Below are 25,989 nucleotides of genomic sequence, written 5' to 3'. Positions count from 1 at the left end.
ATGCTTCACCGTCGGGATGGTGCCAGGTTTCCTCCAGACGTGTTTTTAATCTTGTTTCTCATGGTCTGAGAGTCTTTAGGTACCTTTTGGCAAACTCCAAGTGGGCTGTCATGTGCCTTTTACTGAGGAGGAGCATCCGTTTAGCCACTCGACCATAAAGGCCTGATTGGTGAAGTACTGCAGAGATGGCTGTCCTTCTGGAAGGTTCTCCCATCTCCACAGAGAAACTCTGGAGCTATAGGTCACCTCCCTGACCAAGGCCCTTCTCTCCGATTGCTCAGTTTGCCCGGGCGACCAGCTCTAGGAAGAGTGTTGGTGGTTCCAAACCTCTTCCATAAGTTCCTCAATCAGCTTTCTGAATTACCCTAGAGGCACCAGAACATCAAATTGTAAGAACATTTTGAAGATCGTTCCACAAATAAGGTGCAAGAGAACTAATTTACCTAGTATGTCCGGTTAACCATAAAATAGGGTACTTCTAGTGATAGTTTAGATGCAACAGTAACTTCAGATACTGTAAATATCTGTCTGGTCCTCACATAGGGTAAACAATATGGTATGTAACTGTCATCTGCATATGTTCATAAACTCATGAGTTGCTATGTAGTTCTTGGAATCTTGAGTTGATCCTCGACCCTGAACAATTTTTGCTTATATAATGAACACAAAGGTGGTTCTCAGAAAGTCCTATTTAGACTGTACAAGTCACATATTTTAATGGCTTCATGCATATTTAGATGTCTTAAACCTTTGGCATAGTATCCTATGGACAATGTTGCTCTGTACTAAAAGTATTTAATGGGTCCATATACTAAAGAACTTTGTAAATCCCCAAAACAATATTTTGAGTGTTTCTGAGCCCTTTGTTTTAAAAAATGTATATTTGAATACTAATCCTCCACTCTTTCTCCTTTAGGAATGAGATGGGACTGGGAGTTCCATCGTGGCTTCAGCCTGACCATCTTAGTTCTGCAGTCAGACCCTCTAGTGCTCTGGCTCCCCCCACAGACAAGCTTTTCTCCCTGGGCCTGGAAACGGGAGGGGGCTCTGGGGTGAGGGGAACCAGCCCTCCAGCCAGGCCTCAGCACTCTACTCTCACAGGAGCAGCCAACAAGACCCAGAAGAACCGCATTGAGGCCCTGAAAGCCACAGCCGCATCCCTGTCTACCCGCATAGAGAGTGAAGCACGGAAACTGGCCGGCACAGGGATCAACTATGGCTGTGCGAGGGACATGGATCTTACCGGTCTGACCCATGTTCAGCCTCAAGACGACGGCTGCTGGGCCAAGCCTGTGAGCCCATCGGTCAGGGAGCGCACTGATGCTGCTGACGAGCTGTCCCTGAGGATCCAGAGGCTCCTGAGTGCTGGCCAGAGCACATACAACGAAGCTCTCCCAGGGGTGGGCGACCTGCACAGCTTCAGAGAACAGAGAGGCGGGGCCTCTGCTTCAGGCAGCAGGCCACAGACATCCCCAGGCCTCGGCTCCCATAAGAGGCTGGAGGAGCACCCTGAGGTACCAGGGAAGAGCAAGCTCCATGACTCTAGCGGTGACTCCATCAGTGAGGGCCCACTGCTGAGCGAGGGCAGCCTGTCGGAGGGCAACGAGAGCCCCCGCATGCACATAAAGAGGGACCCCAAACCAGCAGAGCGTCTCAGGTCACTGGACTTCTGTGCAGGCCAGAGGGAGGGCGTCCAACCCATCTCTCACTTCCAGAGAGCGGCAGAGAAGTACCCAGCCCTCAGCACCCTCCCCTTCTCTCAGCCACGGGACCGCAGCCGAGGCCCATGGGATGAACTGACCAAGGGAAGTCCTCATAGCGTCATCAACATCTTCACGAAGAACCACCTGCACAACCACATCAAGGGTTAGCCAACGCATTTACACACCCACCCTACCCATAGAAGTGTTTTGAATGAAGAACGAATGTTTAACCCATCGTCTGTTCCTCTGGCTTCTCCCTGCAGTTGGAGGAGAGGAGCAAGCAGACAGGAGCTCCCCTGCTGTGCATTGTGGCCTGTCTGCAGCCAGCTCGGTAGATGAGGCACCAGCGTATGAGGATGACTTTGTGTCATCCCGTAGCAGCAGCGGCAGGAGCAGCCAGTCTAAGAAAGGATGCAGGTAAAGTGGTTTATACCACTGTCACATGACTGGGTGTTGAGATCTGAATACCTCTCATGCAATTAAAACATCATTTGAAAATCCTGTAAAATTATGGGAACCCGACCACAAGGTGGCACTAATGTCACATGGCTGGCGAGGAGTTCAACTCAACAGATGTTAGTTGCTGTTTTTGAAGTTGTTTTAGTAGTCTGTGGTGGTTTGATGTACATGATGTGGGTCTTGAAATATGGCTTATCTCGACGTCTCATTGCAGCATCACCAGCGTGAACAGTCACTATGGCGAGTTGATGAGTCGCAGGTCCCCTTATGACACCCGGACTGTAGACCTGCCATCCCATCACTCCTCAGGCTCCACTCCAGTATCTTCACCTCACTCAAAGGGCTCAGTGAAAAGAGGTGAGACTTTCCCCACAAAATAAAATAACCACTTCCCTGAAATCATACAGCCAAGTGACAATTTCTTACTAGTGTAAGTGTCTCCCATCTCTTTAGGCACTGCTTCAAACAAGAGTGATGCCACTCTGGTGGAGGAGCAGAGGAGCCCATGCTCTCCGGGGTGGGAGAGCCTGTCTAGAGACTCCAGACGAGGAGGCTCAGCCTCTGAGAGAAGCTCCATCCACAGCCTGGTGAAGAGTGTGTACACTGACAGTACACTAGGGGGCGCCTCAGGCCACTTACACTGCAGGTAAGGCGTTCCAGCCCAGACCACTTCTGAGGGGCTCAGGGGAATTCCCAGGGGCTTGAATATCCTCCTTGACCTTCAGTGATTACTGGTATTTCCTTCCTTCCTGAGTTTCTTGGTTGTCTTATAATCTCTGAGCACATTTGTGTGGGGATATTATTGCTGGCATATGGGCACAATGCCTCTTTCAATTACATGAGTTTCTGGTCTATTTGTTTCACTGTGCAGTTTCACTTCAGGTATGCAACACAATTTCCTTGTTAGCCAGCAGCCTACCACCCTGCATCCACTGCTGGCTTGCCTCTAAAGCTAAGCAGGGGTGGTCCCTGGGTGGGATACCAGATGCTGCTGGAGCGGTGTTCGAGGGCCAGTAGGAGGGCCTCTGGACAAAATACAAATATCCCAATGCCCCAGAGCAGTGATTGGGGACATTGCCCTGTGTAGGGTGCTGTCTTTCAGGTTGGGATGTTAAACGGGTGTCCTGATTCTCTGTGGTCACTAAAGATCCCATGGCACTTATCGTAAGAGTTGTGGTTTTAACCCCGGTGTCCTGGCCTCCAATTGGTTCCTTCATCCCCCCTCTCCCCTGTAAATATTCCCCAGGTCGTTGCTGTTCTCAGTCAACTTGCCTGGTAAAATAAGGGTGAAATAAATAAATTAAGTGGTCCTTGGCTTCCAAAGACCACCACTTATAATATTTACACATTTCAAGTGACTGGAGAGAATATTGGAGTAAACTTGGACACCACATTAGCTACAGTGTTCTTTCTACAGGGTCTCTTTGCCAACATAAAGATGCATCTCACTCTGTCAGGCTTGAGCAGCGCATGAATGTGGTCTTTTCAGTTCAGTTCCCAATATAATGGGGTGGCCCATTTATATACACTGAGTGTACAAAATATTATCAACACTTTCCATGACAGACTGACCAGGTGAAGGCAGTGATCCCTTATTGATGTCACTTGTTAAATCCACTTTAATCAGTGTAGATAAAGAGGAGGAGACAGGTTAAAGATGGGTTTTTTTTAGCCTTGAGACATGGATGTTATGTCTGCCACTCAGTGTTAATGGCCAAGACAAAAAAATCCAACTGCCTTTGAACGGGTTATGGTAGTAGGTGCCAGAGTCACTGGTTTGTCAAGGACTGCAACGCTTCTGGGTTTTTCTTGCTCGACAGTTCCCCGCGCGTATCAAGAATGGCCCACCACCCAAAGGACATCAAGCCAACTTGACACAACTGTGGGAAGTATTGGAGTCAACATGGGCCAGCATCCCTGTGGAACACTTTCAACACCTTGTAGAGTCTGTCTCCACAACTTGAGTCTGTTTTGAGGGCAAAAGTGGGTGCAACTCAATATTAGGAAGGTGTTCCTCATATTTTGTACACAATAATATTTATTTTTGTGAATGGATTTAGTCATGCCCAATGCATTTTATCAAAATTCACTACATCACCAAAAGTATATGGACACACCCCTTCAAATTAGTGGATTGGGCTATTTCAGCCACACCCATTGCTGACAAGGGTGTAAAATTGAGCACACAGCCATGCAATTGCTGTAGACAAACGTTGGCAGTAGAATGTCCTTACTGAAGAGTTCAGTGACTTTCAACGTGGCACCGTCATAGGATGCCACCTTTCCAACAAATCCTTTCGGTGAATTACTACCCTGCTAGAGCTGCCCCGGTCAGGTTTTTGGCTTCATGCTTCTTCTTCGCCATCAAATACATAAAAAAAAAAAAATTCACTCGGAAACACGTATACAATATAATATGGCTGTGGTTTTCATGACTGATAATGCAAATTTGAGGCTCATTCTTAGCCTACATAACAAGGAATACTGAAGTAAAATTGACGTGCCACTTGCACATCGTATGGCTTTAGCTAAGTCAACACTCTAGAATGCTTATTTTGCTGTTGCTATAGATCTGGGCATTGAGGCTAAGAAGTAATGATTCAAATGTGTTTAGGAAGTCTGGTGCAGAGTGCCAGGGAAAAATAGTATTTTGGCTGTTGCTCTGGTTGCGGCTGAAGGGTCTACAGCAGCCTGCCTCATGGCAGCCTAACACTCACTCTTTTGTTTGGGCAGCGAGGTTGTTAAATCTCCTCACTGCAAAATGGGCATGTTGCCAGGGAGTTCTTTTCTTCTCCTGGGACATTTGAGCCTCCCAAATGGTGTTTATTGTTTTGTTTTTTTGCCCAGGTGGTAGATTCCCTCCATACCTTTGTCTGCTTGATGTGATAGCGATTACATTCAGGTTCAAGTCCTTAATGCTGCAGTTGTTCTCTGGTAAGGTAAAGCACTGTACAATGGCAGTTAGACAGCGGTGCATCTCTCCTGCTCCACCATTCTGTTTCTAGCTAGGAAGCAGAAGCACATTATACTGTATCATCATGATTAGACGTCTTTGGGCATTTTTTGTTTGGCTCAAAGCAGCACAATATGTTAATTGAAAGTTATTTTCTTCACTTACTGTATGTCTTAGGATGGCTTTCCTGGGGCCCCCTTTTCTTAATTCTGTTAGTTCCTGGTTCTCCATTTCACCTTGTTAATTTAGTGTTCTGGCAGTATAGCACACATACCTGAACGGAATCAAAGTTGTTAATGTTCCACGTATACTGTACGGGCCGAGCCCATTCAATCTGGCCCGTGGTGGGTTTGAGTGGAATATATATATACTGCTCAAAAAAATAAAGGGAACACTTAAACAACACAATGTAACTAAGTCAATCACACTTCTGCGAAATCAAACTGTCCACTTTGGAAGCAACACCGATTGACAATACATTTCACATGCTGTTGTGCAAATGGAATAGACAACAGGTGGAAATTATAGGCAATTAGCAAGACATCCCCCAATAAAGGAGTGGTTTTGCAGGTGGTGACCACAGACCACTTCTCAGTTCCTATGCTTCCTGGCTGATGTTTTGGTCACTTTTGAATGTTGGCGGTGCTTTCACTCTAGTGGTAGCATGAGACTGAGTCTACAACCCACACAAGTGGCTCAGGTAGTGCAGCTCATCCAGGATGGCACATCAATGCGAGCTGTGGCAAGAAGGTTTGAGGTGTCTGACAGCGTAGTGTCCAGAGCATGGAGGAGCTACCAGGAGACAGGCCAGTACACCAGGAGACGTGGATGGAGGCCGTAGGAGGGCAACAACCCAGCAGCAGTACCGCTACCTCCGCCTTTGTGCAAGGAGGAGCAGGAGGAGCACTGCAAGAGCCCTGCAAAATGACCTCCAGCAGGCCACAAATGTGCATGGATCTGCTCAAACTATCAGAAACAGACTCCATGAGGGTGGTATGAGGGCCCGACGTCCACAGGTGGGGGTTGTGCTTACAGCTCAACACCGTGCGGCATTTGCCAGAGAACACCAAGATTGGCAAATTTGCCACTGGCGCCCTGTGCTCTTCACAGATGAAAGCAGGTTCACACTGAGCACACGTGACAGTCTGGAGACACTGTGGAGAACGCTCTGCTGCCTGCAACATCCTCCACCAGGTTAGACGGTGGGTCAGTCATGGTGTGGGGTGGCATTTCTTTGGGGGGCAGCACAGCCTTCCATGTGCTCGCCAGAGGTAGAATGACAGCCATTAGGTACCGAGATGAGATCCTCAGACCCCTTGTGAGACCATATGCTGGTGCGGTTGGCCCTGGGTTCCTCCTAATGCAAGACAATGCTAGACCTCATGTGGCTGGAGTTTGTCAGCAGTTCCTGCAAGAGGAAGGCATTGATGCTATGGACTGGCCCGCCCGTTCCCCAGACCTGAATCCAATTGAGCACATCTGGGACATCATGTCTCGCTCCATCCAACAACGCCACGTTGCACCACAGACTGTCCAGGAGTTGGCAGATGCTTTAGTCCAGGTCTGGGAGGAGATCCCTCAGGAGACCATCCGCCACCTCATCAGGAGCATGCCCAGACGTTGTAGGGAGGTCATACAGGCACGTGGAGGCCACACACACTACTGAGCCTCATTTTGACTTATTTTAAGGACATTACATCAAAGTTGGATCAGCCTGTAGTGTGGTTTTCCACTTTAATTTTGAGTGTGACTCCAAATCCAGACCACCATGGGTTGATACATTTGATTTCTTTGATCATTTTTGTGTGATTTTTGTTGTCAGCACATTCAACTATGTAAAGAAAAAAGTAGTTAATAAGAATATTTCATTCATTCAGATCTAGGATGTGTTATTTTAGTGTTCCCTTTATTTTTTTGAGCAGTGTATAAAACCCTTTCCATGACAGACAGACCAGGTGAATCCAGGCGAAAGCTATGATCCCTTATTGATGTCACTTGTTTAAAAATGATGTCAATTGACATTGAAATGACCAAAACCTAATCATAACTGTGTAGGAATGATAATGAACTTATATTTTATAGTCTCGTCACTCTGTCCAGCTTCTTAAGTCTTCGAATGCTAGACAGTCAGGGAGCATCAGAAATTCTTAAAGCGATGGATGTGGGACTATATTTTGCAAATTTGACAGCGACTAAATAATATAAGAAATTTTAACAAGGAATACTGAAGTAAAATTGACGTGCCACTTTCACATCGTATGGCTTTAGCTAAGTCAACACTCTAGAATGCTTATTTTGCTGTGGCTATAGATCTGGGCATTGAGGCTAAGAAGTAATGATTCAAATGTGTTTAGGAAGTCTGGTGCAGAGTGCCAGGGAAAAATAGTATTTTGGCTGTTGCTCTGGTTGCGGCTGAAGGGTCTTTAAGTGCGGCCCTCCGGACCTTGGTTAAGACTGAATGTAACCCGCGGGGCAATATATGTTTGACACCCTTGGTTTAAAGCATAATCCCCAGCCCCCACCCCACCACTTTTTCAAACGATAATCCAGCCTTCTTTAAGTTGACAGTTACAAATGGGAGTTTGTATGTTTTCAGAAAGCATGCATATGAATCAATTGTTTATTTTTCCTTCTCTTGGTTCCAGTATGGGCTTGGACAGTAAGAAGTCCCCCAGAAGCCCTAGCCCGTCTCCAGCTGGCTCTCCGACAGACTCTAGTTCCCGTCGTGTGTCTCCAGGCAGCGCCTCCCTAGCCGGGGCAGACATCCTTGGGCTTGGGTCTGGCTGCCCTCACTCCTCAGCCCGCCCCAGCTCGTCCTCATCCTGGTCCGCTACACTGGGGGGCAGAGCAGAGCCCACGGCTGCAGGTATACCACCTAGAAACACCCGCTCAGCCGTTTTGATAAATACTCTATTGCCTATCTACAACTTCCTTTGTTTCTATCCATCTCTCTCTTGTCCAGGTGAGCTCCACTACACCCCGGGGGTGTTGCAGCAGCGTATGTCTGCAGAGCTCCACTACCTGGAGTCTATAGAGGAGTCTGTGCGTCAGCTGGGCGACATGGAGCAGTTAAGAGGTGTGTCTCTGGCGCAGCAGGAAAGTGTCTCGCTTGCCCAGATACTCAAGGTGAGGGAGGCCCAACCCAACCAATCAGAGCACCTGAAGAGTGCTCACTTATGTATATGACTGCTTAGTGTAGGCACTACTCCACTCTTGAAATGTTAGCTATGGGTATGTAGTCATGTTCTGGTGGTTTTCATTCACCTTTTTCCATAGGTCCTGACCTTTGACCTCTAACCTTTTCAGGCGCAGCAGCAGCGGCACGAGCGTGACCTTCATGAGTTGAAGGTGAAAGCAGAGCAGGAGGCGCTGGAGACCCAATGGCAGCTGGAGGAGACACGGCAGAAAGCAGCCAGGGTACTGCACACAGCACTGGCATTTAGAATGGGAAACTCTGCAGAATCCACATACTTCTCACCTAGAGTTAGATCTAAATCCATGCACCAACACTTTACAATAGTGCATCTAAATCATTTAAGGGGGGGGTGAGAAGGATTGCTTTATCCTATCCTAGGTATTCCAGGTGGGGTTTCAGGTGTCTCCGGAAGGTGGTGGTAGATTGATCCATGATCGTCTCGAGAGTGGCTTCATATTTGCCAACACCTTGACTATTTATTGAACTCAATCTACCTTCACTGCATGTAGTGTGAGAAAGGAGCTATTTTACTAGACGTGTGTTGGCTGTAGTGTGGTTCAGTAACAGAACTGTGTGTGTGTGTGCCGTTGCAGGCTCACGTGGAGCTGCAGGAGAACATGGCTCAGACCCAGCAGCAGTCTCTGGGAGGCATGCAGGAGGCCAACGCTAAGATGATCAGCCAACAGGCCGAGTCTGTACGCTATACGGCCGTAGCTGCCCACCAGATCAAAGAGGTCCGACCACTCGCGCTCTCCCCCTCCACTCTTGTCCCTACAGCCCGTCACTGGGCTTGGTTTGTTCCTCACTGTTGCATGTATTTGCAAATGTCTGACTCTTGCTTCTATACACAGTTTCTTTCAGTTGATATATTGCTGACTTAGTTGCTCTCTCCTCAGATGACGGAGCTGGCCTGTTCTCAGATCGGTGACCCTGCTGCTGCTCCCATCAGCACCCTGTTTGACCAGCAGAGGCAGCATCACCAGAGCTTCATGGGTGAGATGTCTTCTGCCAAGAACAAGACCGAGGAGCCCTTCTACCTGGACAGCCGCTCTGACTCCACCCCCTCCAGGAGACCCAACATTAGGTACTGGAATTCACACTCTGGTGTTCTTTACAGACAGACACACCGGGAGATGTTTCTCCTTGTCAGCATACTTGGCTTGGTCAGGTTAAACTTTATAGGCATGGCTAGATAAGCAATTGGTTTTCTCCCTCACATGTCCTCTCTGCGTTGTACTACCCCCCCCCCCCCCCCAGTGGTGGAGAAAGCAGCCACCGGAGTCCCTCCCTGGCCTCCTATGAGAAGAGACAGAGGAGGAAGGTGGAGACGGGTAACAGCCCACTGGTGGAGGCTCTGACCCATACAGCAGCTGAAGACTCCATCCCCAGTGACCATGTTCAGTCCCTACTGGATGAGAAAGGTGAGGCCAGGGGTTCATAGCACTCATTGTGGGGATTGGAAGGGAGCCATTATCACAAACAGGCAATGCATAATAATCGTTTGATGCATAAATAGCCTGAAGTCTCATAGAAAGAGAAAACAATGTTCCTCTCCCCAACAATCTGTCCCCATAAAGACAGCGCCTCAGTGGGTACAGAGTACTCTCTGAAGTTTGACGAGTCCATGACGGAGGATGAAATTGAGGAGCGTTCGTTCCGCTCGCTGCTGCCCTCCGAGTCTCACCGGCGTGGAGTGTTGGAGAAGAATAGAGTTCCTCACGAGGAGTCAGATGACGTTCCCAGTCAGGAGAACCCTGCAGCACAGGACAGCTCCAAGGTTAGTTTGCCACCTCATTTCAATAACTGTAATGCTGGCAAGGTAGCAAGACTACTCAAATACATAATGATTGGCTGAAATCTTAGCACTTATCCAAAAGCTTAAATGTACTAGTTTACTTTGGGAGGTTTCTCCTTAAAGTCACCAGCGTATAATGCTTATCCACATTTAGCCCGATTTGACCGCAGTAATGGTGAAATTATAGCTTCTGTCTAATATGTTGGCAGCAGCATTTGTCTTAGCTCTTAATGTCAAGCCACAGTGGGAGCTCCCTGTCTCTCTGAAGGGTTCAGTATGCGGGATTGTGCCTAGCCATACTGACGCCTGGAAAGAGCTGCCTGCCTTGTAGGGCTCCACTGGCCATGGCATCAGAAAGACTGGGAAAGCCTGCTCAACTCATTACTACCCTGGGCACAATCAACGTTCTGTGTGCCCCGGCCCCGCTTAACTGGGTTCTAGGAGATTCCCTGCCTGGCTGTATCGTTCCCTCCCTGAACCATACCTGGTCCCCTCAAACACAGCAGGTGGAGGAGAGGTTGTGGTGCGGCTAGGAGAGGTTGTGGTGCGGCTAGGAGAGGTTGTGGTCACATCTGGCTGCCACATGTAGGGATGATCTTGTACATACCGTGGCCTTCAATGGCCCCAGGTGTTTTGACAGCGCTCTGGATACACTTTGGCGTTTACAACACTGATTCTATATCGCAACCACCAAGGCCAGCAGCCTCTCCCTCACCTCAATTTGTTTGCCAGATGGAGGGAGCATGTAACCAGTGGCCAGAATGGTCTTCCATCTACCACTGTTTGCTCTCTGTGTATGCCTGGTTTCCTGACTGATAAGGCTTTGTGATGTGTCAGTGACTCATTGTTCCCGCTCCCGGCAGCAGGACGGCAGCATGCCCTTCTCCAGCGGACAGGACAGCTTCTCCAGGTTCACCATGGACATGGTGCGTCAGTACATGAAGGAGGAAGAGGTGCGTGCCCACCACCAGAGCTCCCTGCTGCGCCTGCGACAGAAGGCCCTTAAGGAGAAGACCAAGGCCGAGCTCGCCTGGCTGGAGCATCAGAAAAGGCACTGATTTACTTTTATTAGGATCCATGTTTTCTGAATAAATATTGTCTCATTCTCCGCTAACGCCAAAGTTTTTTGTTTTCCATCATACGAAAATGTGCGACTGAAATTCAGTAGAACACATTGACCAAAACTATTAGTCTAGTGTTGGTCAATGTGTTCTGTTGAATTTCTTTCGCATGAGGCACTTCTGTCCTCATTTTGCATTCATGTTCTCACTGTTTCTCCTTTCTGACCTCATAGGCGCCTCAGAGACAAGGGTGAGGATGACAAGATGCCACCCATCAGAAAGAAGCAGAGAGGCCTACTGATGAAACTTCAACAGGAACAGGTAACTAACCAACAAAATCTCTGCCCATCTCACCTGCTCCCATCACTGCCCATCTGTACTGCTGAGTGACCATGACCTTTGACCCTGTCTGTGTGTGTTTCCAGGCGGAGATCAAGCGTCTGCAGGAGGCCAACAGGGCAGCCAGGAAGGAGAGGCAGCTGCTTCTCAAACAGCAGGAAGAGATAGCGAGAATGAGATACACCACCCTCAAGCTGAAGGAGCGCCTCAAGTGTGTTGGCACCGGGGACACCCCACCGGTCAGTACTACCACCTTCTTACATCATATTCATATCTGGGAATGTGTTATTTATGGAGATATTGAGCTAATCCTCAGAAAGAGATGCTTTGTGTTATGAATTTGTCTAAAATAATACTGCATGGTTCCATTTAAGATTTGAAAGGGCCTTGCGCTCTTCTTCATTTCTGGTGTGTGAGTGTGTAACCATCTATGTCCTACAGGAGACTCCAGTGTCGGAGCACGTCGAAGGGGCAACCTCCCCCAGTGCTGCGAAGACTGACGGGGACGTGCGCAGCGCCTCTCCTCTCTCAGTGTCTGGCAGTGAGACCAGCAGCATCATGCAGAAGCTCAAGAAGATGCGCTCTCACATGGATAAGAAGTAATTTAAACGTCTATTAACCTATTGACCTAAATGTCTTATTGGAAGTCTTTGTCATGGGCTCTTTTTCTTTCTACTTCAGGGCTTATAATAAGATGGACACAATTTATACCAACTTTTAAACAGCTGAAATTATCCATATTTGATAGCTTTATCTTTATGGGTGTGATTGTTAACTTGTCTTAGACTGACAATCTTACAAAACCATATTGGGCATATCAATCATTAAAGACTGTTTCCTTTGTTAATCACAAGGAATTATGTACCAGCTTCAGAGCTTCTGTTATTGACAATCATTTGATGGAAGTTGCTGTTGCCTTGTGAAAGTGAGGGATTGGCTTGACTATAAGCCTTAATTCTTCTGTGGTGTGGATATGAATATAAGCATATGCTCCATGTCCTCTATAGATCAGGGATCATCAACTAGATTCAGCCGCGGGCAGATTGTTTTTGTTTGCGCAGAAAACCTGGGGGGGCCATTTTAAAACCACCTCGCGAACAGCCAGTTGGGGAACCCTGCTATACATACATGTTAGTTATTCAGACTGCATCTTCTCCAAGCTCTGTACTTATTCCAAAATGTACCATATCTAGTGTAAAATGTCTGTCTGGTGTCTCAAACAGGCAGTGAGGGCAGGTTTTAGTCTTTTAACAATGTGGTCATGTGACTGGAGGGGACTCTCACGATGGTTAAACAGCCAGACCTGCACTCCACGACTGACCTCATTCTTATGCTTTTGCATTCTGCAGTACAGGTCCTAACAAACGTTCAGTTGTTGTGGTGTTTAAGGATTTGTAACTTTCGTTCAATAGCAACGTGATCAGTACAAATTGTAGGCCGAGAACGAATGATTCCTTGAATTGAATAATCTACCAAAAAACATGAAACTGAATGTACCCAATATCACAGCTAAAAGTGGGAGGTCACTGTCAATTTGAGCCTAGACTTTATTTTCTATAGGGAACTAACAGGCTGCTTGTAGTCACGCCTCTGTCTGCTTGCATTGATCGTCTTAACAACCTGCCATTTCAATATGTTAACACTGTCTCTTTTAATAATGCTCTAGTGTTGTTGTGGATCATTGTGAAGGTTAATGTGTGATTTAGCCAGTGTTTTAGTCTAATAAAGCCTAAATCAGATTTTAGTTACCAGTACTTAAAAACAATTATCACCCACCACTACATTTGTAACTTTTTACTAAAATAATCTAATCTCGCAAATTCCTCCACCCAGTGCATTTAATTAAGGAGAAGCACTATGTCCTCTGAGGTGCAACATGAGACAAAGGCCTCTCTTAACCTTTTTAGGATTATAATTTATCAGTCTCTGGCACTGCTGCACGCTTTCACACATGGCTGCACATTCCTACACACCTGCTCTTTATTGGAGTCCAGCTCCAAAGACACACATGCACATCTTGCCATGTCCTGGCCAACTCCTGATGAAAAGGACTGAGTTTTAATACCCCTCTAAGCTCTGCCACCAACACAAAACCCTGGCAGATTAACTACATTACTTCACTTTGAATGAAACCATGAAACATTCAGTACAATTAAGCACATGCTTAATCACTCCTGTATTCTCTCTCTAATTGGCTGTTTTCTCATTCTCCAACTCATATTTTGTGGGGTTTTTCCTGTGTCACGTGTCCTTGCTTTGTTTGGTTGTAGACACTGCTCTCCTGTTCACTACTACTTCTCTCCGTTTACGGCCCACCACTGGGCATCTCGCAGTGTCTGTTTCCCCTACCTCCAGCTGTTTATCTACATCCAGTTGGTCAGGTACAGTGCTGCTCTCGCCTCTCACTGCTGGCTCTCCTTCTCTGCCCCCTGTCCCAAGGACCATGCTTGTGTTCAGCTCCCGCCTCCCAATTTCCTTTTTTTCCAGGAAGTGTGAAGTGAAAGCTTGAATAACACCCACTGGCATCCTGTTGGCAACACAAACCAGGCATTGCATGTACGTTCACAACCATATGCATGAAGGGGCACAGAAATTAAACAAGAAGTGAAAAAACAAAAGGCATTTTTGCCAGTAATGAAATGACCTCACTTTGGTCTGCTAAGGTCAAAGGTCATATTCCTTTTAATACAGTTGGCCTGATTTGAACGAGACTCCCATTGAACAGCGAGAGCTCTCCAATCTCTGTGGTGTTGCTTTGAGGGGCTCATTTAACTCATTCAGAGTGACTGAATCAGGATCTGCATGACTTTCTCATATTCATGTCACTCACTACTTTTGTTGAAGAAATGTCCAATGTCCAGAGTAAATTATAAGATATTAGGCTACACACCGTCCATGCAAAAGAAGCAGTGCCTTTGGCCGGTGCTTTAGCATTGATAGAGGGGTTTAATCTGTTCAATGAGCCCAGTAAATCTTCACAGACGTTCCTGATTAGGTAACTGTTGCTTGTGATGGGCTAATGAGTATGTATTGCAAGTGGGCTTAATAGAATTGGGAGCACAGTCTAACCCAAAGCTGTACTAGTGCGTGAAAGAGAGACACGCAAACACAGTACTGTCTAGCACTTCTACTAATTATAGTCAACATGCAAAATAGCTGATTTAACTTGCAGTGCATAATGAACCAGTTCTTTTCAATGTACATTATAAATCAAAGCAATGGAGAAACAATTTTGAAAGTATTTTCTTTCCGCAGTATACATGGGCAATGCATTTTGACTCTTGTGTTGTGTAGAATTCATGTCGACGTTACACCCATAGACATTTTGACTTTTTTGTTTTTTTTAACCATTGGTGGTCTTTGACTGATATTTTGTGGGGTGTCCTACAGTGATGTTAAGCCCTGGGGTCAAACCAACTGATTGAACCTAACTACTACTCTTTGTGCCTGTTTTATCCATTTTGATCAAATGTTTGTACTCTGTTGTTGGTGGAAGAGTTTGGATGACTTGTTCACTATGGTGTCAAAATGAAACCATGTCTGAGGTGTGTGGACCGTCCCGGAGGTTTTCAGTTTGCAGTGAAGATGTGCAGGGGGTGGTTGGGTTGACTGGTTGGACTGCTGATGACTCCACTAGCTTCTGCGACGTTGCAATCATTTCACTGCTTCTCACACCAATTGCACCTACCATTCTTTGTGCTTTCTCTCCCTTCCTCCTGTCCTCCCCACCACCAGGTTCCTGACTAAGCGGGAGCAGGGTCTGATGCATCGGCGGAGGCATGCGGAGGAGCTGCTGGAGTGGAAGCAGAGGCTGGATGCTGAGGAGGCTGAGGTGAGGCGGATGGAGAAGCAGGCCCTGGCTGCCTGGGACAGAGAGCGTCCTAGAGAAGGAGACCAGAGGTCAGATCACAGAGACTGCTCCAACGCCAGCCCCAATGCCAGCTCTGGCCAGCACGATCCTGAGGGAAAGACTGACAGAGGTGAGAGACCGCTGTTGACAGACACTGAGCTATAGGCCTATTGTATGAGATGAAATTAGCACATGCTGTAGTATGCAGTAGTTTCTGTTTATTGCCTGTTACCAGGTATGAGTTTGCTTGCCTTGTCTCGTATGCTTTTATGAAGGCGAGAACATCTTACAGCAAGCTGCATATCCATGTTTGAGGCTGTAGGTGTATTCATCTGCTCTTGACCGTTGTGTCTCTCCTCAGACTCTGTGAGTGAGGGTGACTACTCCCCAGTAGTGACTGGCTCCAGCGTGCACACAGAGCTCTCTGGGTCCCAGCAGCCAGACATCCCCTCCACTGATCAGCCTGGCTCTGTCTCTGAGCTGCCCTCCACCCAGCACAGCCCCTCCATCTACACCCAGGACTTAGACTCTCCCCCTGCGAGCAAGAGAGTAAGGCCCTGTGCATGTTGTGGTGTCATGTTATCTATTACTACAGTAGAAATACATTGATTACATTTGTTTATGAACCCTTCCATAAGATTAGATTGTTTTATTGACCCCCTCCCACACAAAAAAGCAACATGCACAGGGCCTTACTCTCTTGCTCACAGAGGGGGAGTCTAAGTCCTGAGTGTAGATGGAGGAGCTGTGCAAGGAATTGTATGAGTTACCAGAATCTGTCAACGCGTATGCTCCAAGTATTACCCCTCCTGAGACCAAAGTGAGACTTTGTTAGCGCTCTTCCCATCAAATTTTATTTGTGACGTGCGCCGAATACAACAAGTGTACACTTTACCGTGAAATGCTTACTTACGAGTCCTTTCCCAACAATGCAGTAAGAAAATTAACAAATAGATACAAATAAAATATTAACACGATGAAATATACGTTGTATCGGTGACAAATCAGTGTGCTGGAGTACCAGGTAATTGGAGTGATAGATTGAGGGGGAATTGTAGGTTTGGTTAGGTGATTGAAGTACTATGTACATCTGGGTAGGGGGTGAAAAGGAAAAAAATCCCTGTAGCCATTTAATGAACTGTTGAGCAGTCTTATGGCTTGGGGGTAGAAGCTGTTCAGAAGCCTTTTGGTTCCATTGTTACTTGGCTCTCCGGTAACGCTTGCCATGCGGTTGCAGAGAGAACCGACTATGTCTTGGTTAGCTGGAGTCTTTGATTATTTTTAGGGCTTTCACCTGACCGCCTGGTTAGGAGGTCCTGAATGACAGAGAGCTCGGCTTCAGTGATGTACTGGGCCGCACGTACTACCCTCTGTAGCGCAATACGGTCGGATGCTAAGCAGTTGCCATACCAAGCGGTGATGCAGCCAGTCAAGATGCTCTCAATAGTGCAGCTGTAGAACTTTTTGAGGATCTGGGGGTCCGTGCCAAATCTTTTCAGCCTCCTGAGGGGGAAGAGGCTTTAGGCAGCTCAGTGAATGTCGGCCTTTGTCCAGGGTCCAGACTCAGTTGCTTCTTTCAGGGAATTGTCACTTTCCTTGTGCACAGTTAATGTGTTACTTGATTGTTATTTGAGTGTGACATTAATAATATTCAATTAACTGCCCTATTGGGTAAAGAGGAAAACACTTTAAAAAATCACTTCTTTCCTTCACTCCTGTGAGCTCATCTTATGGAGCTAGATGTCACTATCGTTATTTGGGGTTATTTAAATCGTCTCAGGAATTTAGAAGCCACATGCAAATGAGATGTAAGCAGAAACACTCAAGTCTAAATGTCACAGAAAGGCATCTGTGCCTGTACCGTTAGACACTGCCTTTTGAGTGTGTTTGTTTTTGTGTATGTGTGTGAGTTTTGGTGTGTCTTGGTTAGTTAGTTTGGGGCATGCTGTTGTGGTGAATGTGAGACTGTCCTGAATTCCCCTTGGGCCCTATCCTTTTCCTCTGTTGTACAGTCTCCTTCACCAAACGCCAGCCTCAGCACTAACACACACCCAGAGGGCAGCAGCAAGATGCAGCTCCGCTCCTCCTCCAGGACCTCCAGCCACGACCCCAAGGCCGCTGACACTCCCTCTGGCACAGGTGAGTTGGTCCCCTCTCTGGAGCAGTAGGGCCTCCAAAACGGGACATCATTTTTATTTTCTGTTAGAGCTGTTGAAAAGCCGAGTCGAAAGAGGACTGACTGCAGGCATAAAGTGATGCTGTAAGAAAAGGGTTATGCGTGCAGTTCCCTGACACTCAACCTGCTTGTGTTATGGGAGTATGGAAGCTTCCCAGCCGTCACTGAGCTACAGTCACAGTCCTTTAAACTGTCGTTGCTGGTTCTGTTGTGCTATTATAGTGGACATTTCAATCATCAGATTTTTAGCACTAACATAACATGTGCAGGCATTTTTGGAGTAGTCTATGAACGTCCGGATGGACAAACCGCAAATAAATAAATATTTACTCCCCCTTCTGAGAATTTGAGTTCAGTAGTTCTAAGTTGGATTACTTTATACTAATCAGTCTGGCATGGATTTAGCATTCTAACCATACTTATTGTGTCACACAGAGCCTATGTCAGATCAGAGCAACATTGAGAGCCGTATCCGTGCCCTCAAAGAGGAGCTGCGCAAACGCAAGTCTGTGGTGTACCAGCTGAAGAAGGAGCAGAAGAAGAGGCACAAAGAGCGTCTGAAAGCCCAGGAGGCCAGCCTACTGAAGCAGCTAGAGGTCAGTGTATATCAGAGAATCCTAGCCTGCCCTCCTCCATTCAATGAGCAATAACAAGAACAGTGACTTACTTTGGGCTTTGTTTGTTTCCTTATGTCTAGTCCTACAATTATTTCATTGAGAAGACCGAGACTGAGTTGAGTAAGGAACCGGACTTGACACCTGCTGCCAAGCCTCAGATCCTGGCCCCCACCTCAGCCACAGAGAAGCCCAAGATTAAACCACCACCTCCTTACAGGTACACCAACATACTAACTATGTGTATGTTGCACAAACTGATGAATTGGTCCATCTTCATCTAAACATGTTTTTTTCCTCTCCAGACCTGAAACCGACTGGAAGGTTGTCTCTGACTCAGAGAAAGCTGAGAAGACACTTCCACATTCTCCAGTTGAACAAGGTGGGTTGTGCATTATCAAGAAGTGTATTTCTCCACGTTGACATTTGTGCCCATACTGTGATAACACAAGTTGTTCCATGTTTTGTTGTCAGATGACCTCACAACATCCGGGCTCAGTAAATATTCAGCATGGCATGAGGAGTCCTCAGACGAGGACCCCCCTACTGTCACCCCAACTCCAGTGTATGGGAGTCCAGAGCACACCAACAGTCTGAGGGGCCTGCTGTCCCCAGAGCCTCTCCCCAGGCAGCCCTCTGAGGGGGCACTCCCCCTGAGGGAGCCAGCCAGGCCACAGGCTACCGACTCTGGGGATGAGCGTGTCGTCTCTAGCCACCAGTCAGAGGTCATGGAGGAGCTGGACTCTGTGAAGTCTGAAGGAACTGAGCACACTCAGTCACGCTCTGAAGACCATCACTTTGACCATCTACTCAAACTTGACCTAGAGCACAGCCCATGTTCCCAGCAGCACCATTCTCTGTCAGAACATGTTTCCTCAGAGAAAGGAGAACAAGGGAGTTCCCTGATAAGCAGTCTTGATGTTGATGAGATATCTGCTAAGTCACCATCCCCCATCAAAGAGCGAGACTACACCCCTGAGTCTGTCTTGTCATCAAAGGGTGACTTTTCAACCAAGGGTAAGGGTGCCTCTCCTCCTTCAGCTGATGGTTATCATGAAGACTTTGAAATCTCAGTGGAGTCGTCACTCAGGGAGGAAAACCAAGGCACCAAACCTACCTCACCATCCCGCCAAGAGACCAGAGAGGCTTCCCACCGCAGGTCCCCCTTCTACAGTAGTGAGGAGGAGATTGGTGAGGAGCCAAGTGGAAGATCTGGAGCTCCTGGTGGCAGTCCTCACTCTGAAAGACTTCTTGACCTGCAGAGCCAAACCAAGGATTCCCAGGTCATTAGTTCAAACTGCTCCCCAACGATCTCCCCTTCCCAGACCCCACGTTCACCAGCACTGGATGAAATGCCTAACTTCGCCATTGGAGACAGGGTTTTAGTGAGCAACGTCCAGCCTGGTACGCTTAGATTCAAGGGCCACACCAGCTTTGCCAATGGCTTCTGGGCTGGAGTGGAGCTGGACAAGTCTGAAGGAAGCAACAATGGCACCTACGATGGGGTGGTGTACTTTGAGTGTGAGGAGGATCATGGCATCTTCGCTCCTCCGGACAAGATCTTCTGTATGCCAGAGAAGTTTGAAATCTATGTGGACACCACAGAGGGCGAGGACTCGTTCCTTGACCACCAATCTGAAAACGAGCCAAAGAAATGCAACTTTGAGGAGGAAATGCATGAAAGCAATCTGCAAAATAAAAGAGGTGTATCTCAGCGTAATCGTTCTGGAGACAACGGACCTACTGATGTGAATGATGATTCAGCTGAACACCAGAAAAACTTGATCAACTTACATGAGTTCAAACAGGGAGAATATTCAATGTCCAATAAAAGAACTAAGACCATCATTCTGGACCTTGAAGATGTACCTACCAGTCTCATCACTGACATAGACCGTAAGATAACTATTGATGAGGCCTCTACCATCATTGAGAGGAATGGCCTAGATGCCCATCAGAAATCTACTCCAGAGCAGACCGTGGTGAAAGACACCCTCGGTGCTTTTGCAGATAAGCTTCTCAACAACTTCATGAAAGACGCTGTGAAGCAATTCGCACAGATCAGAAAGGCCAAAGAAGAGAAGATATCAGCTGTTAATCAAATGAAAGATTACCTTTTTAATGAAGAGGGTAGGGAAACGGTCTCCCAAGCTCACGTTGTGGCACAGAGAGATGGTCTGCCCTTCTTCCTAGATGGAGACCAAGAGGAGCAAGTGTCGTCTCCAGAACTCTGTAACCGCCCGGTGAGTTTTGATCCCATTTTAAGACAGTTATAGAGTAAATGTTCGAAGTGTTAAAATATACTGTATTTTCTTCAGATAATGTGATAACCTGCAATCACATCATGTGTAATGCATTTCATTTATGATATTTTCAGCTGAAGTACTTCAAAGAGCTGATTTGTCTTAGTAAATGATTAAACAGAACTGATTACATTGCTGTAGGGGAATGGATCAATAATTGGGCATAGCAGCACTGTTGATAACCCTCCAGAGTTGATTTGACCTCAAAATACCCTTTTTGTGGATTTGTTTGAGTCCAAAGGTCAAACAACAACTTTGACCAACGTGCTTATCTACGCTGAGTGTATAAAACATTATGAAAACCTGCACTTTCCATGACAGACTGACCAGGTGAATCCCAGTGAAGGCTATAATCCCTTATTGATGTCACTTGTTTAATGTAGATGAAGGGGAGGATATGGGTTAAAGAAGTATTTTTTTTAAAGCCTTTAGACAATTGAGACATGGATTGTGTGTGTGTGTGCCATTCACAGGGTGTATGGGAAAGACAAAATATTTAAGTGCCTTTTGAAGGGTTGTGGTAGTAGATGCCAGGCGCACTGGTTTGTATCAAGAACTGCAACGCTACTGGATTTTTCCGTGCTCAACAGTTTCCCGTGTGTATCAAGAATGGTCCACCACCCAAAGGACATCCAGCCAACTTGACACAACTGTGGGAAGCATTGGAGTCGACATGGGCCAAAATCCCTGTGGAACACTTTCGACACATTGTAGAGTCTATGCCCTGACGAATTGAGGCTGTTCTGAGGGCAAAAGGTTGTGCAACTCAATATTAGGAAGGTGTTCTTAATATTTTGTACACTCTGTGTATATCCATTTGAATTTGGTGCTCTGTTTTCTTTTGTTATGTAAATATTTATGTCAGAAGTAAAAAAATAAATCTTAGATTTTCTTAGGGTTTTCACTTAGTGGCTCTTGTCCTTACTCTGTATCCATAGGAGAGTCCAGTGTTGGGGGCTAGTGGTCAGGAAGAGTTGACCAAACGTCTGGCAGAGCTGGAGTTGAACCGGGAGCTGCTGGATGAACTGGGGGACGAGCAGGACTGGTTCGATGAGGATTATGGCCTCAGCTCTCGTAGAGAGCAGCAAAACCGGAAACAGCAGGAGGAGGGTGGGCTGTCAGTAAACCTGGCTGACCAGGTGAAGACCCCACCCAGACCAGAGCTGCCCCGGCAGCCCAAGCTCCCTGAGCAGCCTGCCATGGTGGTGCCCCACTCCGCCCCGAAGGTGGAGAAGCTGGTCGACGCTGCCACCCAGGAGATCTGGAACCAATCTAAACTGGGCCAGGGCACACAGACTCTCACTGGGCTCCCAGTCCCTAAGCCTTCAGAGGAGTTCCTGGGATGCGATGGCAAGGATCAAGAAAGTCAATGTGTTCGCAGCTACAGACAGGTAAGGACACATTAAAAAGAGATGACCCTTGTCATGTATTGAAATGTATCCACTGACATTTGCTTATTATCTGCAGGCTGTATATGACTTAACATGGGAGATCATCCAGGAGATCTTTGCAGAGGATCCTAATGCCCATCAGCCTCAGTGGGTGAAGCCTCGACGCATGAACTCCTCCTACTTCCATAGAGTAAAGAGCCCTGGCGACATCACCAGAGTTCAGGTGTGTATGTGAAACCGACGTCAGTGTGCTGCTAACAGTATAGCTTTCTCCACTGTCCCTGTTCCATACCAGGCTCAAACTAGTGGTGTTCTGCTCGCAAACACATGTGACTGCCCTCCTTGACAACGTACCAAGCAATTGAGCTATAGAAAAAGCTCTGTATCGATGGCTCCATTGGCAACATTTCAAGCTCGCTGTGGAGTGAGCTTACGCCATGTTCTTAACTCTTGTTACATATGCCATGCTTATGGTGCCATCTAAAGTAAAATCTCGTCTTCCAGGTGTTCATCACCACAGAGGTGTTAAAACTGTATAGCCTGAAGAAAGACCTCAACCAGAAAACAGATTGGCAGAAGATGCTGAAATTCGGAAGGAAAAAACGGGATCGAGTAGATCATATTCTGGTAAGAGCATGAAATGGTGAAGCTTTAGGGGTGACTCGTTCTGAATTCAAGAAGTCCTTTATTTTATGAATTACCCAACTAATGTAAAGTGTATTTTCTGGTAGTGAGATGTCTTGTGTGCATTTTCAGGTCCAGGAGCTTCATGAGGAAGAGTCTCTGTGGGTGAACTATGATGAGGATGAGCTCTATGTCAAGATGCAGTTGGCTGACGGTATCTTTGATTCGTTGATAAAAGACACAGCAGAAGTTCTCACACAAATTCAGGAGAAGAGATTGAAAAGAGCCCTTTCCTAAGCTTTTAAGCCCCCATTGTAAACCCATCTTCCACCAGACAGTCCCTCCCACAGCCAATGTGCCAATGATCTCCAGATGCCTTCAGTTCAGTCAAACTGGTACCCCTCTGCAACACAGCTTTGGACTAGCTAATTGTGGATCTACCACATGTCTTACACCAAACATCTTTGATCCAGCCTTCAACCAACATGTAAAGCCTCCCATGCTGGCTGCCCTGTTCATGTCCAGTCAAAGATGGAGTGGATCTTGTTTCCCCATTAAATTCATCAATGCTGCTAAATTGACTGTTCCATGGCTCATGAACTCAAGACAGCATTGAGGAGCAGTCTGGGTCATCTAATAATAGGTGATGATGAGAAGATTTCTATGTCAAGTGTGGAAGTCATTGGGGTTATCAGGTTGTATAAAAATGAAATATTTTGCCTTTTTGTATTGTGCTATTTATTGTATGGAAAATATTTCGATTATGGTTTTGTTGTTGAAAGCAAACTTGCTGTTAACAGGTTTCAAAACAAATTACTTCAGCATTTTGTAAAATAATGATGAAATAACAAAGCACAAAAAGAAATGTGAATGTAGAAATGGCAATACATTGTATAGGGAGTGAGTGAAAAATAAATTAAAATCTACCTTTTGTATTTAATATTTAAAAATCCAAATATTAGTAATTGATGGGTTTAAACACTGTCCTTTTTCTAACATGTTTTTGCCTCGTAACTAGTGTATTGGCAAGGAGAACAGATGCCTAGAGGTTCTACCTGGTTAGATTGGAAACCAGCCTGTCACGCTGGATTCAAGCCTTAAAATTGGCCTTTTACCTGATTCAGTTAGTGTCTCTTTTTTTGTTCTGTATGATTATGAATTGCCACACTCAAAAGGAACAACACAATTTACAGGCCTTAGTTGATGTCTCTACTCTTATGTACCTCCTTTATTTGAATGATATTTACATATACAGTACATACCTTTTCATAAATACCTAAAGGAAAAGTATTTTTCCAACTGGGTTAAACTTCAGCCTCTGCCTTGTTCAGTGTTTACCTAAGCATAGTTCTAACCAGAGAACACCCTTTGAAATCCCCCATTTGCCTTTTGCTCACAGACTCGGTATTGCATTTCTAATGGTTCTAAGGTAGCATGACTCAAATGCCATTTATGGTAGGTAAATAAATGTATTATGCCTTTGGGTGTCACTGATGATGCACTTCTGACTTACTGCAATGGAACCTAATGTTCTCTCCATTCGTCACGTACACAATGGCTTTAGCAGCATGGTAGCAAGTGTGAGTCATTGATTAATGTGTGTGGGTCCTAGCATTCAACAACAATGTTCAAGGGCTTATTCTGTCCTCTCATCAGTAGATACTTTAGTCCAAGAATGCTGTGATGTACAAATTAATTTACCATGCACGGTGATGCTTGTCAATTGTAATTTTGGTTAGACAAGTGACCTTAATGGTGGGAATGAAAATAGTTTCCATGCCAATTTGCATTTTTACAACCACTGTTATTTTACCAGAAGGAGTAGATTAACTGTCTATTGTGAATTTGCATTTTACCACTGCTGTTATTTTACCAGAAGGAGTAGATCAACATCTCACAATAGACAGTTAACAGTTTAACTGTACATTTCCCTTTAATACCCATTTCTCCATGATATGCCCCATGTTGTGTGGTATGACAAAATAGTGATGTGATTTAATACCAAGTAAGTTAATCCACAAGGCTGAATTGCAACACCCCCCCCTGTAGAATGGTGAGCATAATCTGAATTGATGGTAGCTGAGGATAAATATGAATTGATTGTAACTGATGGATGTAATGTCCCATTTATAACTATGCAGTATTTGTTGGTTGGGTACATTGTTTTATGTTTGGATCATACAAGCCAGCTTTGTAGTCTTGTGGAAAAACATTGAATTGCAATGTAACCAATACGCCTCCAGACAGTTTTCAAACTGCTGTCTGTAGTAGGTTTGTGTTGGCCCTTGCTGTGAAGATGGGTATTCTAACTCCAAAGCAAAAATGTATATTAGGCAAAAATGGTTTGATAATGAAATTGAGTAGACTAGAGATCTTTTTGCATCTTTTAAAGTGTATGAATATTTAGAATGTACTACTGTCAGAGACGCAGCTACACTAGACTTGTGAATTGTTTTATGGGGTGTAAATCTACTAGAACAGTTCCCTATTGGATCTGACTCACTATTGAACCTGGAATAATTTTGTAAAATAAACATTGTTCACATTGCAGATATGTATATAGTATACATATTTTAACTAAATTGAACTTTGAAGTTGTAAATAAAGCTTTATTTCCAAATATTAAATGTCTGCTATAACCTGCAAAAATCATCCCTAGCACAGTGCCTCAAGTACGTTTGGCCGAATGTGGTTTTCCTTTTCATTTTTTTTTGCCTTATTATTTTCCCCAATTTGAGTGATGTCATACGTGTATTATTATAAACAAAGCTGCAGGACTTCCTCACTGTGTCCTGTTGCACCCTGAGTTATACCCCACACGTTATCACAATGCTGACTCATCACCTCAGCCTTTGATTGTCATTAGCTTGTGGAAGTAGAATATGACAAGCATTAAAGTACAGTAAAGCTCATACATTGAAAATGTAACCCATACAATTTACTTTTATAACTGTACAGAAAAAAAATATAACTCAATATTACTGAGTTAGTGTGTATAAGGAGTTCAGTCAATTGAAATAAATTAATGTTAAATCTAATCTATAGATTTAACATGATTGGGCATGGTGTGGGCCTGGGAGGGCTTAGACCCACCCACGGGGAGCCAGGCTCAGCCAATTAGAATGGGCTTTGTTACAGACAGAAATACTCCTCAGCACCCCCTCCCTCCAGATGATCCCGCAGGTGAAGAAGCCAGATGTGGAAGTCCTGGGTTGGTGTGGTTATACGTGGTATGCCGTTGTTTGGCCGGTTGGACATACTACAAAATTATCTAAAATGCCGTTGGAGGTGGCTTATGGTAGAGAAATGAACATTACATTCTCTGGCAACTGCTATGGTGGACATCCCTGCAGTCAACATGCCAATTGCACGCTCCCTCAATCTGTGGCATTGTGTTGTGTGACAAAACAGTACATTTCAGTGGCCTTTTATTGTCCCGAGCAGAGTGCAGCTGTGTAATGATCATGCTGTTTAATCAGCTTCTTGATATGCCAAACCTGTCCGGTGGAAATTGGCAAAGGAGAA

General features: G+C 45.8%; 1 protein-coding gene across 1 annotated transcript in view; it reads left to right on the top strand.

Moving 5' to 3' along the window:
• Positions 1 to 25,392, top strand: part of LOC135556875 (centrosome-associated protein 350-like) — a 40,262-nt gene extending 14,870 nt beyond the window's left edge. Inside the window, exons 12-37 of the mRNA XM_064990294.1 lie at positions 917 to 1,866; positions 1,967 to 2,120; positions 2,377 to 2,519; positions 2,616 to 2,808; positions 7,761 to 7,981; positions 8,078 to 8,241; positions 8,422 to 8,532; positions 8,905 to 9,045; positions 9,208 to 9,395; positions 9,569 to 9,732; positions 9,889 to 10,088; positions 10,970 to 11,157; positions 11,401 to 11,488; positions 11,593 to 11,745; positions 11,948 to 12,105; positions 15,242 to 15,486; positions 15,718 to 15,905; positions 17,369 to 17,495; positions 17,968 to 18,128; positions 18,230 to 18,366; positions 18,452 to 18,528; positions 18,621 to 20,389; positions 21,388 to 21,840; positions 21,917 to 22,063; positions 22,345 to 22,467; positions 22,597 to 25,392. Coding sequence (XP_064846366.1) covers positions 917 to 1,866; positions 1,967 to 2,120; positions 2,377 to 2,519; positions 2,616 to 2,808; positions 7,761 to 7,981; positions 8,078 to 8,241; positions 8,422 to 8,532; positions 8,905 to 9,045; positions 9,208 to 9,395; positions 9,569 to 9,732; positions 9,889 to 10,088; positions 10,970 to 11,157; positions 11,401 to 11,488; positions 11,593 to 11,745; positions 11,948 to 12,105; positions 15,242 to 15,486; positions 15,718 to 15,905; positions 17,369 to 17,495; positions 17,968 to 18,128; positions 18,230 to 18,366; positions 18,452 to 18,528; positions 18,621 to 20,389; positions 21,388 to 21,840; positions 21,917 to 22,063; positions 22,345 to 22,467; positions 22,597 to 22,761 — 6,808 coding nt within the window. The 3' untranslated portion in view covers positions 22,762 to 25,392. The remainder of the gene's footprint in view (positions 1 to 916; positions 1,867 to 1,966; positions 2,121 to 2,376; positions 2,520 to 2,615; positions 2,809 to 7,760; positions 7,982 to 8,077; positions 8,242 to 8,421; positions 8,533 to 8,904; positions 9,046 to 9,207; positions 9,396 to 9,568; positions 9,733 to 9,888; positions 10,089 to 10,969; positions 11,158 to 11,400; positions 11,489 to 11,592; positions 11,746 to 11,947; positions 12,106 to 15,241; positions 15,487 to 15,717; positions 15,906 to 17,368; positions 17,496 to 17,967; positions 18,129 to 18,229; positions 18,367 to 18,451; positions 18,529 to 18,620; positions 20,390 to 21,387; positions 21,841 to 21,916; positions 22,064 to 22,344; positions 22,468 to 22,596) is intronic.
• Positions 25,393 to 25,989: the final 597 nt, after the last annotated feature.

This window comes from Oncorhynchus masou, chromosome 15, assembly GCF_036934945.1.
Source record: "Oncorhynchus masou masou isolate Uvic2021 chromosome 15, UVic_Omas_1.1, whole genome shotgun sequence".
NCBI classification, from domain to species: domain Eukaryota; kingdom Metazoa; phylum Chordata; class Actinopteri; order Salmoniformes; family Salmonidae; genus Oncorhynchus; species Oncorhynchus masou.
The sequence above is the reverse complement of the archived record's forward strand: the minus strand, read 5'-3'. Positions and strand labels throughout refer to the sequence as shown.